This window comes from Ostrea edulis, chromosome 2 (genome assembly GCF_947568905.1).
Source record: "Ostrea edulis chromosome 2, xbOstEdul1.1, whole genome shotgun sequence".
Classification (NCBI taxonomy): Eukaryota; Metazoa; Mollusca; class Bivalvia; order Ostreida; family Ostreidae; genus Ostrea; species Ostrea edulis.
In genome coordinates, this window is record NC_079165.1 from 48,010,822 (window position 1) to 48,031,077 (window position 20,256).

The 20,256-nt window shown below is 33.4% G+C and overlaps 1 protein-coding gene across 1 annotated transcript; it reads right to left on the reverse strand.

Moving 5' to 3' along the window:
- Positions 1-896: 896 nt before the first annotated feature.
- On the reverse strand, positions 897-19,785 carry LOC130051754 (protein Wnt-1-like). The gene is made up of 7 exons (XM_056154341.1): positions 19,640-19,785; positions 17,902-19,337; positions 16,018-16,274; positions 9,162-9,427; positions 4,806-4,956; positions 3,501-3,524; positions 897-1,866 (listed from the first exon to the last, which is right to left on the reverse strand). The coding sequence occupies exons 2-7, from the start codon at positions 17,994-17,996 to the stop codon at positions 1,523-1,525; spliced, it is 1,137 nt and encodes a 378-aa protein (XP_056010316.1). The 5' UTR covers positions 17,997-19,337; positions 19,640-19,785; the 3' UTR covers positions 897-1,522.
- Between the last annotated feature and the right edge of the window lie 471 nt (positions 19,786-20,256).

The window sequence follows — 20,256 nt, forward strand, 5'->3', positions numbered from 1 at the left end:
GGATATTTAGAAAGAGCAGGTAGTCCTTTACCAAAACTGTAAATTTGATGATCCCAGGGGTAGGGGTTTTGGTATTAGGGTGGGGCCAAACTTAGTATATAGTATTTATGTGTAAGTTTGCTGATACTGTATAAAATCTAAATGCATACTTAGGAATAGCAGAAAAGGGTGTACGAAAAAATGGTGTATTTCACAACCCAGGGTTTTGAATTTAGGATGGGTCCAAATTAGTCATATCTTTTAATGTTAATACACCTATTATATTATGTGTAAAGCCTTTCACCAGTGTATGCATTTTTTAGGGCATTGAAGTTTCAAGAATACGCCTTGTTTTATTCTGTTGCAGAACATTAGAATTTATCTTAGATATTCAGAACAGGATATTTTTTCTAGATTTCATAGCCCTTGGGAGTGGTGATACTTTTTCACTAGTACTCAGGTGACCGATAAGGCCTGTGGGCCTCTTGCTATTTTTTCTCTCCGCGGACCCAATAAAAAAAATTAGGGTCGGGGGCTAAAAAATAGGGTCAGTCGGGTTACCGGAAACATTTTTTAGGCCCAACAAGCGTATATCAAAAGTCTCATACCTCAACATGCGCAACAGACACATAGAAAAAGTCCTATATATATAACAAACGCATTTACGAAGATTACCACAGAAAAACTACGGTATTTTAAAAAAAATTGTGATTCCACAATTAATGATTAATTTTAAGATGTATGTTCTGGAGAGCAACTGAAATGTGTAGTAAAACTATTATTAATTATGATGCAGTAAATTGCTAGTCATCAAATTATGGATGAAACTACCAAATATAATCTCCGGTATAGTTTTTGATATTATGTCATTAATCAATACTTTGGTTAACTTCTAAGTGATATCATTAAGAATTACATGTGAAAAAATCAAAGTTTATTTAAACAAATTTAGACATATATACAAAATGACATTTTCATGATCTCTAAGTAGGGATATTCTGTTTTATAAATTCTACGGTTTCAAAATATTGAACAATGTTTAAATTATAAAATTAATATTCACGATGATGATATAGTAAAGTATGGAAATAGATACATGTACATGTTTTCAGGTAGCGTATAAAATACTGGCAACAAAAAGCATATTCCAAAAGACATGCAGTATTTTGAAATTTATAGTTCACTAAATGGTAAGCAATCAAAGGTATGAAAAAGTAAAGAATAGATCTAGTTATTTAAATTTTTCTAATTCTTACATATACAGTTCATGTAAAGTATACATCCATGTATGCTCTAAAATATAAAAATTCATGAAAATAGCACCCATATGGTCATTTAATGACGTCATAAATAGAGGAAATATGATGCATGAAAATAAAGTATTAATGTCTATTTTCATATTCATTAGATGTGTGCAGAAATAACAGGCACAGTTCATGAATATTCTTAGTTTGAAAGTCGCATTGTCTCTATAGCACTATACTGATATAGTGTTTATGAAACACTATCGTTTGAGTACGGTAAGTAACATGATTAAGTCACACTATTTGCAAGTGTGAAGTACTCTCATTCGAGTGCAAATTTCACACTTGACGACACAACACCATTGAAATATACAACTACAACGTTCACGAACAGTGTACATTTTTGAAACATATCCCCTTCCACAACACAAAAGGTCACACCCGTCAATTCCAATCGACGTTGCATTACACTCCCGACCATATGTTCCAGGAAAATCCGTAGAAGCGTCTTTTTCACAATATGATGAAGAAGACTCGAAATACACAAGATCTCGCCTTCCAGGTTTTTTATGGTTAGGATTAACTGGTGCAAATTGGAAGGATTTATACCTCTTCTTTTTTCTGCCACTGTTTGGTCTATTCCCTGGAATACAAACAATTATTTTATGTCTAATTTTAGCCTCATTAGTCTGCAAACATTGTTTCCACCCGGCAAACAAAATTCGTATTCTTAATACCAGGATAAAGATTTTGTACGCCGAGATATGACTGAATTCTCCTTTTTCATTGGTCATGATATCTTTAAACAACACTTTCTACTTCGCATAAAACATTCTTGAAATGAGATTCTGTAGAAGAAATGTCCATGAGAGAAAATCTGTTTGTTTAGAAGAGTGAGAGATGAGTACAGATACATTAACAAAGTTTGTTTGGGAGTGAAAGCAACATAGCTTTTTAATACGTCATATTAATTAAGCATGCAGAATAGCTATTAAATATAGAGAAAAAGACATGGATTATGACTAAAAACAAATTATAAATGTGCTGAGACACGACATTTGTGTGGTGAATGATATGATTTATTTTCACAAAATATATGTCTTTGTCAGTTTAATGGTATTTTACTTCAATGCACGCAAAAAGCATAAAAAATACTTCATGCAATTTTGACAAATCCATGATTTGGTTTTAGTAAAATTTTTGGTATTACTCCTCCTAGGTACCTGATCCCACCTCTGGTATATCCAGGGGTCCATGTTTGCCCAACTATCTATTTTGTATTGCTTATAGGAGTTAAGAGATTAATCGCCGTTCTTTATCTTCACCTTTCATAAAACCTATTCAATACCTCAATTTCCATTCTTTTTAAAAAAAAAAATAAATGCAAAATACTAAGGTGCTGTATTTCACCGTTTCATTGCATTGTGTTTCCGGTCATTAGTTCTAGAATATTTCTTCCCCTCAGATGATATTCAAAATTAAACGCAATCAGTGTAATTTTGTGATTGCATTGCCAGGACTCTAACTGTTGAATTTGTAGGTGGATGTAGATAAATAAATTCTCAAATAATGGACATTGAGACAGAGCTTTAATTATGTCATACGGTACAGTACTTTCCGTCATCATTATAATCTGTTACTTTCAATGAATTTAGGAGTCCGTCTCATAGTTCTGTACACATTTTTGAAGAATTAATTATCCATACCTCTTCTCTGTTCTCAAATGGACCCAATTTTATCAAGAGAAGATGTGATACCTCAAATTTAAACTATAACATTTTGAAAAGAAAATCAACTTAGGCACACAATGTGAATAAATTTAGAATAAGTGCCAGTTACATGTATATAAAAATGTCTCCGAGTTTCTTCTGGTTTTCTAGGTTCATTGTCAAATACAAAGTCTGATAACTCTCACTTCACGTTCTATTCTATGGTTAAGAACAAACACATGTATTTTTTTGTTAATATTGTTGTCTTTTTCAATTTAATTCTTTTTCACTTCAGTGCACGCAAAAAGCTTAAACATACTAGATATAATATTGTCATTTATGATATGATATTACTGAATTCATCTTGAGAAATCATGAAAAAGAATATATATATATATATATATATATATATATATATATATATATATGCGTGTGTGTGTGATATTGTATATTCTTGTTAATTTCATCCACAAACACAAATACATGAATATTTCCTCGCATACTAGCAAGCTATGCAGACATATAATAACAAAGACACATAACCACGGTTTTACCATGCAATACGAACCTAATTTGCGACTTCCCTCATTTCCTGGCAAAAATTTGGATAATAATAAAAGTTTATTATCTCTTAGAAAAGGCTCGAGTGAAATTTTCTTATCAAAATTTGTCGTCCGTCTGTCGTCTGTCAACTTTTAACATTTTTGACTACTTCTCAAGAACCACTGGGCCAATTCAAACCAAACTTGCCATAACGTTTCCTTGGGTAAATGGGATTTGTTCAAATGATAGTCCGTTCCTCTCTCCAAGAGGAGGTAATCAGAAACAGTAATAATAGGATGGGGAGTTTAAAAATTCTTCTCAAGAACCAAGAAACCAGAAAAGCTGAGACTTGTAAGACATATTATCATTATATACTATAACCCTCATTGTCTATGAAACTTTAAGTTCATACTATAACCCTCATTGTCTATGGCGAGCTCACAATAGGAGTTCAAAGCTTAGCATTGGTTATGTGTAAGAAAGCTTTTTGAAAATAGTTTTTCAAGAACCACAAGGGTACGTACAGTCCAATTTATTTGCAAGCATCCGATTTGTTCATATCATCACCCCTGTGGACAGGACGGGATCACATCATTATCCCCGTGCACAGGGCGGGGTCGTATCATCACCCCCGTGCACAGGGCGGGGTCGTATCATCACCCCCGTGCACAGGGAGGGGTCGTATCATAACCCCCGTGCATAGGGCGGGGTCATATCATCACCCCCGTGGACAGGGTGGGGTCATAATGTGGGTTTAAAGCTTAACATTGGTTATATATTTTAAAATGGCTTTCTCAGGAATCACAAGGGTACAGATTGTCAAATCAATATGCAATCATTTTGAAGTGTGTAGTGTAGTTTCAGATTTGTTTCTGTCGTGATCCCGGAGATTAGGGCCGAGTGACAATGGGTTCAAAGTTTAACATTGGTTACTAGTATATATTTTGAATTAAGAGCTTTAAAATTCATGAAATTGTTAAATTGATATGCTAGTAATTTCCCGAAGTCTGTTCTCTCCAGATGTCGTTGTGTTCAGGTGAACGATGTGGCCCATGGGCCTCTTATTATTTCTTAGAATATCACATTCTTAATGCATTTCTTTCTGTTACCAAAAAAATTAAGATGCAAAAATTTGCACACAAAATTCATTGTCCCGTGTTAATTGAAAATATATAGCATAAGGTGAATCCTGAAAATTTACTATTTCATCAAGGAATGTGTTGAAAGTATCATGCCGTATTTGATTAATTAATTCATTAATCATATCTATGTTTGACACTATAACATATACCTGTAATTTTTCTTGTTAATATAGATATTCTAGACCTACCTGAAATAACCTGTGAGGCTCCGTCAAACCTGTCTTTGAGTCCGTTTCCCACGTCTCTAAAGAAAGGAAGCCTCATCCAACAGGTTTTAATGGTGCAACTCCCAGACATACCATGACACTTACATTCCCTCCTCATCTCCTTAGACACGTGCTACAAGAGTAAGGGAAAATATTAGAATCGGTAAGTCTTCAGGAATCGGTATGTAAGTCTTCTTCAGGAATCGGTATGCAAGTCTTCTTCAGTAGTCTACAATTTTTGTGGCATTCTAAAGGTGTAGTAACGCTCGAGGAAAACAATAGAAGTCATTGGATTTGAATGTTGGACTTCCATTTGAATCACAAGTATAAACCAAATAGTGCTGTTTCGGCCATCTATGCTATCAAGTTCTATCGATATTTCACATTACAGAGACCTTTGCCAATACAAAGATCTATATTTTAAATCAATTATAGATTAAATACAAGGAATTTGAAAAGTTATAAAATCAGTATTTAATTAACACCAGTATTAAAATCAATATCAATATTGAATCAGGATAAATAGAATACTAGATGCATAGTATTCAGTAAATATAAACAGACAAGCCTCAGGGCCAGCAAGCTAACCTGTTTAGAATTTGTGTCAGAAAAATGTCCTAAACAGCGTAAATGTTTTTTCAAATCAAACGTTATATTTTCTATATTATAACCGTATTTGGACAATGTAACTTACAGTAGAATATCAAACCATATTTCAACTATTCTATATGACTTTTACTTTCCAGGAACTGTCAGAAATTTAAGAAAGTTATTTTTATGAGGCTCAGAAATTCAAAAAAGATTAAAACGTCACTTTGAGTATACAGTATTTGTACTAGCGAATTAGAGAACAAGATTGAATACAAATATCGCATCTTTGAGAAATATATATGTACGTAGTAACAAAGTACAATATTAATCCAATGCATATTTGCAAAAGGAGAAATGGTCCACTTTGTCATTAGAAGTTTGAAACTTCTGGAAAAGTCGTACATTTATGGTGTTACATTTGAGAGCACAAGTATATTTCTATAAATAGCTTAGATCAGAACCCTGTGAAACTTTTTTTTTCAAACCACTGAGAGTCATTTAGCTGTGAAAGTGATGACAACCATTTGTTTTTTGTTAAAAATCTCTCATTGGGATAGGAATATATATTAATGACTAATAAAAACATTTATTTTGTACAAAAACAAGAGAAACCTAATAAAACTACGTTAGATAACCGCTTTTAGTGTTAAGAAATATATAAGGAAAAATGCAAGACAATAATTATCTAATCACCAAAATCACATATTCATGTGCCTGTTTAGAAGGTAAAAATATTAAATCATTAAATACTGGTGTTACATGTACTAATATATAAGATGGGGCAATTTTCATGGAATTAAATTTATGGTGACAAAATGACAGGGTCAAAGTTAGCTCATATCATGCAAAATCCTTTGTATATGGAACTACCCGTGCAATTTTCGAATTTCCAATTTTATGGACATACGTATGAATTTAAATGAAAATCAATCCGATATCCGTCATTCAGATGCAGTGGAACATCATAGATTACCAACATTAAACTTCTGGGGGCTGAATAGAAAATTCCAAGTGAATGACATACAGTTGAAGAATTCCCATATGTCATATTTTTATTAGAATTTTAACTTAAACATTTCAATTAGAAAATAACTCAGGCTTACTGGGTACATGTAAGGTTAATATTTTGGGATGTTTATCAGCTCACAAGTCCATCATTTAAATATAATTATTTCTGCGCCATATTTACAAATTGATAAATACGATATGACTAGGAAGTCAGGCGTTGCACATCGATAAAACGTTATTTTATAGAAATAATGAATTGTCATCTTATCCTTGGTAATAAAACTCCACCTGGGTATCAGCGAATCGCTCATAAAATATCCCCACTTGTCATTTATCAGTTTAAATTAAGCTGTCTAAATTTCATTACTTTTTCCACATTTACGTGAGAAATTCTTTACAAATTCCCCCACTGGTGGAAGAGTGACTAAGCCTATCTATAACAGTTAAGACTGCTTCTCTCATTAAAGGCATATCTAGAGGAGTCCGTGTTTATAGTCCTGTTTGTCGATAAAAGCAAAAATTCTTTTAAATAATTTGATTTGTTCAAACGTCTGTTTAAAATTTTATATTCACAGAAATATACCTTACGAGGACCTATATTAAGGTAATGGTTTTTCATTCACAAACAACGCCAATACGATTTAAGTGTCTGGAGAGGAGAATTTGATGGTAAAGATAGCTATTAGAAAAACGGCATGTCAAATCCATTTTCAAATATTTTTTCCATGCTTAGATTTGAAATTTTGAAAGCATGATTTGTAAAAGATCGTTTTGATGACTTGATGTTCTTGATAACCACTTTAAGATATAAATCAAATCTATTTTCACTGAAATTTATCTTCTTTGAAGGTGAAAAGGTTAAAATATATTTTATTTCCTTGATAATCATCAAAGTAATTATCTTGAAATATTCCCTTCTATCAAAATTAAATGGAATGATCTTCATTCAATTATTCTATTTATCCGAAATACTCTTCATGTCAGTTAATGATACCGAAGAAGTTTTACGAAGAGCTTTGTTCCACCATAATTGAGATTATTTATTTAGTATCGCAGTCGTTCATTAGCTTTATGTACATGTATTTTTACCAAACATGTTGCAAATTTTATGATCAATTATTTTCATTATTGAATTTAACTGTAAACTGTATGAATGTTCATGTACCTACAAAACCTTCCTGGCCTTTGCTGAAAGTTGATAAAATTTGTGTGGCATTCAGCATTGTAAACCATCTTCCCCAGAGGAAACCTTGCGTGATATTTAACAACTCGACAGAAACCTGTCATTTATTTCTTCAGCACCTACGTGATTCTCTTCTTAACTCGGGTATCATATTGCCCTGTCGTTGACAGAGAAGTATAATTAAGGGTAGGCCGTGTTGCGATAAACTAGCGGGTGATCTGTTGGTTACGGTGTGACAATGAATGGTAATCCTTCCAAATGCATTGTCAACCAATGAAAATATCCAATTAATGAGCATTTTGTTGAAATTCGATACATATCAATTTTTCCCCCTTGAAGTGCATAAAATGGAGTCCGTTTTATTGAAATATTTCTATTAATTTCATGAAAATTATACTGGTTTTTTTTTAGATATCAATTTGGTTTAATAATCAGCAGATATGTAAACATTTAAATTAAACTTTTCTGGCAAATGTTTTAAAAGGGTACATTTAAAGCTGTCGTAAATAAGCCATTTAGTCGTCTGTTTTGTGATTATATTCATTCACTTGGTACGCAGGTGTAAATCTAGAATTGATGCTAGACTTAAAAAAAAAAAAGATTAACGATAAAAAAAATTCTTTCACCATCATTTTCAAATAAATCACATTTACAAAAGTATCAGAACTACAGACACCTGTTGAGGAAAGTACGTAAAAATTGTTTTATATCAAAGATTAATATTTCATTTCATAAAGGGTTTGCCGTGACAGTACCAAGGTACATGTGCATCCTAGTATACAGTGCTTTTTACAAAGTTATGCTAACGTGCTTCTCCTAGCATCCTTTAGTCCCCTTGTTTCTCTTAAATCGCATTATGAACGTGATCATTCAATATTTTTTGTGTGTTACTCTACTATCTAATTCAAGAATTCTTAAACTATATTATACATGTACTGTAATTATCTATTTCATCAAATATAGTCCAAATAAATGTATCACAATGTATGTACTGTGACGGAGGTAGAATTTTCAGGCTGATCCATATAGTTACACATGTATAATGGAGAAACTGAACACCATCAAAGTTATTTACACTTCCTAATTACTACAGTTATTTAATAACAAAAGGCCCATGGGTTACATCGCTCACGATATAAAAGATTATTAATCATGGCCCTGTTGTTCTTGAGAAGACTTTTTAAAGATTTATCCCCTTTCAAAACTTTGATACCCTATTGTGGCCCATTCTACGCCCGGAGCCATGATTTGAACAATCTTGAATCTACATTCATATAGATTTCAACTTTTCTGGTCTAGTGGTTCTTAAGAACATTTTTAAATGACCCCACCCTATCATTGCCTTTTCTTGATTATATCCTCTTTGGGGGGAGGGGGGGAGCATGGCTAAAAAGTTCTCAGAATAGCTCACTTGTGCTTTCAGCTCATGTGAGCTAATTAAAGTTCTCTGTGTGAAAAGCAATGCGAGGTTATGTAAAAACTTTAATTATTTTAGTTATCAGTTTATTCCATGACTCTTAATTCCCAATCATGTAAGATGTCAATATGTTGCTCACCAGTCGTCCTGCTTCGTTGTTATGTAAATTCATCATGTATCGGAAGTCTCTGCCTTTTTCTAAAACGTCCACAAACTTTCGAGAAAATCGATGTCCAAATTTGGCATTATCACTACATCCTCCCCATTCCCAATCCTTTCCGCTTGGTTGCTTGAGGTTATAGTCACATGAACACGTATATATGCTCCCTTCTGCGCATGCACGGGCTATAGAATGGGTAACTGCTGCACTAGTAATTGCATATATGAAAGCTGTCTCTCGGTTTCCTAGACAAACAAAACAAATTAATAAATAGATAGAATGATCTCCAAATTGAAGTATTATATTTAATTCATATCATAATCATATTGTATGAAAGACAGCCAATCTCCCATATTTTATGACAAGATGTATTTGATGTGCTGAAATAATTGATAAATTCTAAATTAGGTGTTTTAAAACGCAGCGCACTTTCAACAAAGTACTACACTACCAGTATTTATAAATATAATTTTTCTTTCATAGTGCTTTTGGCCTTGTGTCCCACTTAAACTTTCCTGAGCCCGTAAAAAATAAATTGAAAATAATAATGATGCCAGTGGTACATGTATACACGTAACGAACAAAGGGGTTCCTTTAACTGGGAACAAAATCATCTTAAGACGTTACATTTAACTGGGAACAAAATCATATTTAAAATACGTTACATTTATGATGTGCAGATTATTCAATACTATGCCGAATAATTGTCAGCTCGTAGCTATTTTCTCGTCTTTATGAAATGTCTAACTCCATAAATCGTCAATTCATCACCGCAATGAGAGGAACTTTCCACTGATAACTGAATTATGTATTGTACATTAAAATAACAAGATTTATCTTTTTGCCTGTGGGTCTTTTTATATCGAAAATATCTCCGGTTCTCCTTGAGTTACTGGTATCAGTATTTACGATCTGACGGTGAACAAATTCGTGGGTCTACTGTCAATTCGAGTGCATTTCGTATTCAAGGCACATCAATTTTGATGTACCTTTTCAGACGTCATTCTATCCAAATTTGAAGAGTGAAAAAACTTAGAAAATGTAACGAGTTGATTCCATTAACTACCAACTAATGGGTGGCACGGTATCTGATTTTGAGCACCTTTATTTTAAACATCAACAGAGACCACTTGTGGAATTCACGAATTCAATCAGAAAAAATGGCAAATTTCGTACATTCCATTAACAGTTTCTAAACTGTTTACAACCAGACATCTGCCAAAAGATGGTCAAATTCGATATGTTCAGGTCAGGACAAAGTGAGTGACCAAAGTGACAATTAGACAACCATTCAAATATAAATTACTTTTCCAAATGAACAGAATAAATGGACTAGACCGTAAAAGTAGAGGGAAAAAATTGTCATAATTCTCAATCATCCAAACATAAACCTAATTCAAATTATTTCTTCTCATACCTGACTTAAATAATAGTAATTAAATTTATAATGGAATTGAGAACGTATGACAATATTCCTTAAACAAGTGAATATCGTCAGCGACAAGCATCGCAATGGAAGCTGTATCTGGATAAGATAAGGATGTTATAGTATGTCAAAAGGGGAACGTCTGTTTCTTAATTTTAACAGTACTTTCTGAAGTTACAGCACTTGCACTATTTGAATACAAGAATACGATGTAATACATGTACTTCTCAATCTGTTCTTCCATAAAACGTCGAGTCCTAAATATACATCTATAGTTATATTTGTACTTTATGCCTTTGAAAGTTTGAATGGTCCCTTCTATACGCATTGCTTGCATGTTAAAAAGAGATATTTTCAAAAAAGTTCTTGAAGGCAATCCATTCACTGTAGTATAACATTAAAACGCTAAATTAACGCTTAAACTGATTTAAATGAGTAGGAAGGGACAGGTGCAATGATGATTTAAACATATCGTTAAACGATGACTAAAAGTCATTTTGTCCGAAAGTGAAGAAATGATTCATTTTGACAGACCTTCAGACCATCCAAATAGATAAAGGTAATGATAGTGATATACCACCCAGGTACACTTAACAGCCTCTTCCTAACCTATAATGAAAGCATTTATCAATGACCTAACGTTTCAGTTGCTGTGTGATGAACTAATGATGGGGGCTAGGGGAATGTACACCCAACGACATTACTCGATACTGCTTTCCTGTTCTAAAGACTACCATTATGGATAGTAATATGATGTAATTAGCGGAGGAAGAACAGTCGTAAATCGCCGGAACAATCACATTGGATTCTGCGCGGAGGGTGTAATTGTCAATCTCGTTGAAATTTTGTTCACATATTCTGAATGTATGTTGTAATTTTCTTTTGTGTTCATAGAATTATTCGAATATCGAAATAACTTATGTATGTGTGCAATACTTCAAATATGTACTTAAAACTACAAATAGAATCCGCATTTCAAATTCTTATTCCATTAGCTCTCTTCCTACCAATATGAAATTAAAAGCATATTGCAATAAATCTATCTTAACAATCTGTAAACCAGGTGTTACTTAACGGGCGAATATCTTTGATTTCTTTGCTGTGAATTTCCTATAATTGAGCCCACGTGGAGAAGCCAAGTCACCCATAATTTTGGACTGTCAACTTTACCCTGGAGATCGGAGAAATAGAAGACAAATAGGATTCCTTGAATGCACATTCCTGAGAGTTATTACATGCAGAATTGATAAACAAAGAAAGACAGATCAATTTGGGGTCCCATTATCAGAACTTAGTTGGAAATAAAGGGCGCTCAAATGCACTCCAACAAAGATATTTTGTGCATTTCAACACCTGGCCTTTTATGAAAAATACAGGTGTGAAAAAAGAAGTAACTCTAATGCGTCAAATAAATATTCATACCGCTGTGTCCTCTTCTTCATTAAAGGGGTTTTGATCTCGTAACTACTTGATGATTGTGATGTAAAGATATTCCATATTTATCTCTCTTTTTTATTTTCCTGTGTAACATATGGGAGTGAAAGGAAAATCGGGCTTAAATAACGTCCGGTGAAAACGAGATGGAGGTACGCCGCGCCCCAACAGTGGATATATCTTAATTGCTTCTTAACTTTGGTAATCAAATAGCAACCAGTTGTGTACTTCATTTACACAAATGTCATGGTTGTTGTAATACAACACAGTGGTTTGAATACTGTTATTTGTTTAAGAGTAATGTGTGTACACACAGAGATGACCCACCAGATTGCCGTGCAGAGTGTCTGTATCTATTTCAGGGGGATCATCATATATTTTCAATTATTTTATCTTAAGCTTGTATGTGAGTGACACCGATTTTCAATTGGTTCGATCAACGACTTCCAAACTAGCGTGCTATTGACTAATAAAACGAAGTCTTTAGTCAGTTGGTCCTTTTCATCTTCTGAAATATTGTTGGTGATAGATTTCTCCAAAGATGGTATCTAAAAAACCCTCTCTTCAGGACAAAGAGCTGTTTTGCGTTCAGAAGTGATCATCTGCATAAGTACCCCCAAAAGAGACTGTGATTTCAATAAATCAAGATCGGGGCTTAATTATAGTATTTGGCCACTAATTTCACTTTTCTGAACATGATACAATTTAACTATTAATCTCCTAATTTGTAAGTTTCATGTGTGGCCTTTGCACGCGAGTGTAATTGCTTTGGTTCTGTGGTGGGTTTTTTTTCACAAATAGTATCAAATATTCGCAATTGCTATGTATATCAAAACTTAGTGGATGGATTCTACAAGAGAAAATTCAATTTGGAATGCAAATAGCATGTGTATTTACTAAGCAATCGATTGATCATGATTTTTTCCCGTGATCTTGAATTCCAATAGAATGCATCATTTAAACATTTCTCAAATGTTGAAATCATATTTAGGTGCATATTTCCATGTTTCATGAAAATCCGAACAATCAACAAAAACTAGAGTTATTGCAATTTAATCATTCCCCCGAACCCTACTGGCGCTAAGGCGTTTACCCTGTAGAAGCTTTATTGCATATAGCAGTAAGACTGGATCGTATTGTGTGGAAATTTACATACTCGTAAAGAAAAAAACCTGTCTGGATACAAGTTTACATTAATCTCGTATTTGCATATTAAACGAGCATTTTATGAATGGGTTTTCGACAGGTCTCCTCGTAAATTGATATTATTTTCTTCATATTTGTAACATTACTTGATTTGTAACAAGCTGTTCAGTTTAAATAATGGAATAAATGAAATTGAAGCATTTCAGTAAGACGAGACCTTTTCATTTCAAACTAATCAAATAAAGCTCGATTTTTCGCACTCATAAAACATGGTACCGGGGGTCGAATGCTGTCATGAAAAGATAAACTTCAATTGTAGTCGATTGAGAAATGTTGTGTGTTTAAGACAGAAACATTTCTTATTGCCAAGAACGATTTGGTCCTGCTTTTTGCTTTACTTCCATCATGATTGTCCTCGATCCAACCATTCGTCAGCTGACTACCCATAATAATTCCTTACCTCAATTTATTATAACGATTAAATTTATCATTAATTCATATTTTCAATACGTGTCGTCTCTAATTTGAATAATTGAAATAATGATTTCCATATCATTAAGATGACAGGGCAGTGAAATGTACATGTGCTCTAATTTTCTTTGATGTTACAAATACTAAACTCCATATTTTATCAATGTGATGTTTGTAACTCTCTCTCTCTCTCTCTCTCTCTCTCTCTCTCTCTCTCTCTCTCTCCTCTCTCTCTCTCATCAAACTGTAAGCTTAAATTAAAAATCGTTGGATTTAATCATACGTATGAACTGACTTGTGTACAACATAATCTGACAGGGGATGCTTACTCCTCCTAGGCACCTGATCCCACCTCTGGTATGTCCAAGGGTTCGTGTTTGCCCAACTATCTATTTTGAATTACGTACTTATAGGAGTTGTGAGATTGATCACTGTTCGTTATCTTCACCTTTCATGGTGACTCCATGGAGAAGTTCCTGCGCTAAGCTCGTGTACATCGCTTTTACACTTTAAAACAATCCCGGTACAATACACAGATTTCAGGATAGGAGCTCTTCTGTGTTGTTTTTAGTACAACTCTCAATGCCTAAGTAGTGGGGCATAGGGCAAAGTGCACCTACAGTCATTGAGAAAGACGATAATATTATGAAAAGTGACTTATGTAAATGTAAGAAATATTAAATACTATCAAAAAAAATGTTTTACTAAAATGAAAACAAAAACAATGCCATATTTACTTTTAATATCCTATACAATGTATATGATATGTAGAAATAATGTGATCAATACGATAAGCATTTCAAGTGTTTACTAACTCCCCGAATACTTATTTCTTACTTGTTTTGTGTATCAGTAGATTTAGAGTGATGAAACTGCGTATGAGAAATTTGCCGTGTACATGTATATTCACTTATGCAGAAATGGGCATCTGTCCCACCACGCACGTAAAAGAGAGTTCCCTAAAGGGAAATAAATTGGACGCATCTCGAAACTTGCGTATTGCAACCGTACAAGGCAATGACTCATTCCAGATTGATACGTGCCAGGTTACTATATGTATGTTACACTATGAACTATTTAGAACTTCGCCGAAGCATATAACTTAGAATACTTGTATGTTTGTTTGTTTTTAATATTTTCATTATAAAAATGTTTGAAAGATTTTTTTTTTTGACATTACAGTGTATTTTGAACTATAGATAAAACAATTGAAACCACGTTTACAAAATGATACTATAAAGCAATTTGAAACGGATAAAAACTTCAATTTTACAGCTATGATCATTATATATATATTTTATTTTTATTTATTTTTTATTTTGCACAATTCCATGCATTATGAATGCAGAATTTACTACTAACATTAATTATAAAATAAGGTCGATGTACTTCTGTATATAATTTAAATCAGGCAATTATTCACGTGCAGAGGACTTAAACCAATCGAAATTTGTATGGCCGTGTATAATTATTCATATCCATATAACATATCTTACCCCGTCATTATTGATAACGGAACACATGTTTGCAGACAATTTGGAGCACAACTGCCAGAACAAATTATATATTTAATATCAATGATGTGCACATCTCATACAAACATATGTTTGATCTATTTGTTTGGGTTCAAAATCTTTGGTCCAGACCGAAGACAAAGAAATTACAAAATGATTTATCAGTGGGTTTTTTTTACACAACTAAAACTATTTTCACCAAATTTTACAAGGCTTTATGCAGTGATTATTGGGTCCTGTTGCAGTGAAGAATTTCGTTTAAATAAAGATGATAAGAAAAGTGACAAATTTTCATATTGATAAGAAAGTACATGAATCGCATGAGCTATTTCGTGTTGCGAACATACACGATTGGAAGTGATGTTTGCCGGAAGGCGCGTCAGTTTAACAATTTTCTTGATATTTCTCACCACAACAATTTGCCTACAGCCTCTTTCTATCTCCACTCGATCACATGTCAACAAAGATACTACAAGATCTTGATCGTGTGAAATACACATTTTTAGCATAGTATGCACACCTCTACACATTGCATATACGGGTGTATGTATCATAGGGACTCCAGAATAATTTCTCAACAATTCTATTCGGGCAGATAACATGATCTGGACATCGCTTTTTGTAGATATTTGATTCCGTGAATGGGTGAAGAATTTCTACGTGAAAATGGTTGCATTTTGAAGCGTAAAGTATTATCCTACACTTGCTGGACTAGGAGTGTTTTCATTGAATTGTGATAGACGTTTAGTCTTGATCTCTGAATTTTTACGTGGTACTAAATTGATGATTTGGGCTAATACAAGATACAATCGTATATAGATGAATGAAGACTAAGGTCACAAACCTTTCTCTAAAATTTTTCCAAATATAGGTCCACCATTGCCCACGTCCTGCGTTGGACAGTTCCATCGCCTATTACGAAACTGAAATTTGCACTCTTCAATTGCCATTCTGGCTCCATTAGTTAAAGCTAAAATTGTTCCAGGGTTTTTTGTCACAAGTTTTCTTTGTTTTTTCGTCAATGGTAAAAGACTTGGACTATTGTAAAGCTGTGTATTAGATCTGAGGTCATTTGATGGTTTTCCAATGTTTGCAAGTGTCCTGAAAATACATAGAACGATATCAAAATTGACAGCTTGTGATGCATAAATTTTCAATGTACTAACGATTACAGATATGAAGTAATACCAAAGAAATAATATTACATTTCATTTATAAAGTAATGACTGCAAGTAATTGTTGTAGACAGCTATGATTATGTTTAACTTTTAAAGCTCAATACCAATAAAACATTAACTTTTTTTCGAACAAACAAAATCAATACACCATGAAAATGTCTTCAATCTTTTATTTATTTATTTTTTCTCGATGATGAATGTTCATTTTATTTGAAAAAGTTCAATTCTATGATTTTGGGATACGGTTTGCGTTTTAGGTTTCATCCCGTTCAAATGTAGAGTCACGAAGAGCGGTTGCTTCACACCGAACCCGACAGATCAAAAGAACAACTTGCTTTTACACCCTCTACTTAGAACATTTAAAATCAATCTTTTAGATGTGTACAAATATAAAGGGAGATTTCCTTTTAATCTTAACTTACGAAATGTAGATTATGTTAAAAGGACCTGCGGTCGTCTTTTTATCTCTCGGGTGAAGCTAATTGTACACAGGAACCGCGATCTTAAAGACAGGCTCCCATGTTGTCTTCTTGTGAGAGCAGCTCATCAATGCTGAGACACCATCAAAAGACGATATTTAGTTTTGAAGTTTGTCTTTGTTTGATATTCAATGATATTATGATATACATCAATAAAGTGATGCGCAATAGTTAAGAACAAACATATTGAGATATAAATTTTACATATAATGTAGAGCGTTCCGGCTATCTAACCTTAGTTGTGAAACAGACATTGACATAAGTTTTGTGTATCTTTCTCCGAGTGTTTAGTGTACTATCTCATTCGTGGATAATTTTTTGCGTTGATTACGGATAATTCTACAAGGTCTTCCGGTACCAAGTAAAATGAAGGATCGAACGGTTTTCTGCAATCCTGTGCATTTCAACATTTAACTCTCTGTATGATCACTATTTTTAATGCATGGAAGATTGCAAAAATTCAATTTACTTCAACGATAAGTGACATAATTTTTTTTACATGACAACAGGTGTGTCGATTAAACATCTTAGTGCATTTGTATCAAAAACTTAAAAGAAGAGTTACTGTGTAGGTACAGGGAGCGCGGAAATAGGGGGCGTGAACTCGGCCCACTTCAGGTAAGCCAAGAGGATTGATAATAATTATTTCCCTTTGTTTTCAATGTGATACATTCCTTCATGTCTTTGCAGAATAAAAGTGTATCTAAAGTAAATTATATACATGAAATTCGCATTTTGAATGCAATAAAATTCACAGGAAAATATCGTTAATTTCTGTACTGGACTACTTATATCTGTGAGTTGTTTTTCTTTTTAAGGAACTTTACTCATTACTCCGGTTTATTTTTATCCGCTGTTCATTTATCATATATAAAAATTTGTTTGAAAATGAGATTATGGGGTAAAATTTAATTGTAATCATAAACCAGAGTGTGTCAAATTACGAACAGCAGTCGAAAACTTCATCGGCAGTTTCTGTTCGTCGCGTCATTTCTTTCTTGTGTAATTTATGACGGATCTCCATCTTTCACTTTTAATAAATAATTCACGTTCATTGTTTTAGATACTTACCACCATCGAATTCCTTTTAATTTGGTCTTCTTTCCCTCTCCATACCAAATAAGAAAAACTAATATGATCAATAAACAGTTTAGGGTCCTCATCATAGTCACGTGGAAATCGCATCAAAATAACAGTTTTCTTTCATTCCAATGAATTGTTTCACCATTCTTCCTACTTTGGAGTCAATCTGGCTTCATCTTCACCCCTAGTATCAACTTTAAAGAGGAATTTTCCAATAGCAAACAGCTGATGCAATTTGAAAAATTTAAGTGTTTTCTTTTTCTTTCTTCTTCCTAATTTTAGTTTGGGTGATGGGTCCTCTTGTTTACGTTTGCAGAAGATCCACATCAAAGTGATCAGCCGCTTACCTCATTCGGTGTATCCAATTGAATGGTCAAAACTTTCTAATAAATTTCTCGAAATAACAAAGATTTGAAACCTCGAGAATCACCAAAAGTCAAATGATGCGACATTCGAGTAACATACACGATGACGCACAATTTTCTTCCAGAATGTGTTGTAAATACAAATCACAGGAAAACTTTAAAATCTTATTTTGATTGTTGCTATATTGATTTCAATAGGAAATCAGGCGTGGATATAATCTCCTGTCTCCAAAAATATTTCTTGACGGGAAAGAAATCGACATCAGTGTCTCATTTGGTCACAGGCGGTGAAATCGCTCAATAAATACCCAGAATTGTACAAAAATCTTGGTCTGGTGTCAAAGGTCAATTGTTTTTTGAACTTCATCAACCGAACAGATTTTCCGAAGAAAATTAAATAGCTTTCCGTAAAAAGTGAAAAGGCAGTGAAATGTTGCAATGATTTTCATACACGCGTGGATGCCTTTTTTGTGGCAAACTGGCAAATTATCCACAAATTAGGCTTTAAAATATAGTTGTTAAAATAGTTTTATCATTCATATTACAGCAGCCACCAATCCTTGGGATTCTTTTAAATTCAGATGATTACAGTCTTCAAAAAGAAAGAAAAGCGAACCTCAGGATCACAACTGTGGATATACACCAACCATCCATGTGACTAATTCTAAAGTAATGTCACTATTGAAAGTCAAATTTAATCAGATAGGATAGTCTTCATTAAACATGATGACTGATTTTTATATCTCTTTCGGTCACCCTTCAGTGAGATATTGGCCAGTGTTGTCCGATAGTGATGACATGTGCTTTCGGGCAGTTCTTTTCACAAATTAGTAGTTCTTACTGGCTATTAAATTTAGCCTCTTAAAACTTTTATCACCATTGAATAGGTAAATCTGATAATACAAAAGTACGAATTCTCTCACTAATTTTCTAACCCACCCTTGTTGTAATGAGGAACGGATTTTATTGCCGTTTAAAAGTTAGAAAGTCAATTTTGAGCGTGGATCTTCGTGGGTCCCAATACCACCTCGTTGCCAATTTCCCTTTTATAGCTTCCCTCTAAAATGGAAGAATTAATTTACACTCTTATTTTCCATCAACAACGAGTTAAATGTTGATCAATTCATCTGTGACCGCGGTCAAGCATTCCTGAAGTTAAATTCTTTTACCAGTTTCAGGTTTTTAGTGAAATATTTTCTGAAATATTTAATTCCAGAATTCAAGATAAAATAAACTCATCCAAAATTAGAATAGTTGACGTCTTTGATGATTATGTCTATAAAGTGGAAACAGAAATAATTAGAATAGTTTACGTCTTTGATGATTATGTCTATAAAGTGGAAACAGAAATAGTTACTGACCGCACTTGTTGATTTCACATCAAATAATCCAAGTCGAAGAACATCGGAAAAAAATCATCACACTACATTAGAAGGATTTTAAAATATGAATAATATTCTTCCTTTAGGTTAAAGTTCACTTCGATGACAGATAAAAGATAGAACCATGTCTTCCAGGCAACTGTCAAGTGTGTAAGTTCTATCCGTATTTGTCCACTAGATTCCTTTTACATATATTCGATTTCAAGACTTCTAGGGTCTTTAATTAAAACCACAAGTATGTTTATGTCTATCTAACAGTCAAGTTGCTGTATTGTCATTCCAACAGTATCCACTGTGTTCCAAGGTGTTTTTCTGCTTGAATTGAAACATTACGATCAGCGGGTATTCTTAGTAAGAACTTCTGACCCTCGAAATTTTCCTGAATGAATCGTTAGTACCACCTCTGAAAAAGGCAAGGAATTTAAACTGTAACTTAAGCACATATGATTCTACAAGGTCTAGGTTCTTTCAGCTTTTGCTCTTTTCTTCGTTAGAGTGTCACCCTATTTGTATCCATTTAACCACTGTAAGTATAGCTTTTGGTATCGTTTGAGCATACGTACAGAACTCTGTTTGTTTCATTCGAAAGCAGTACG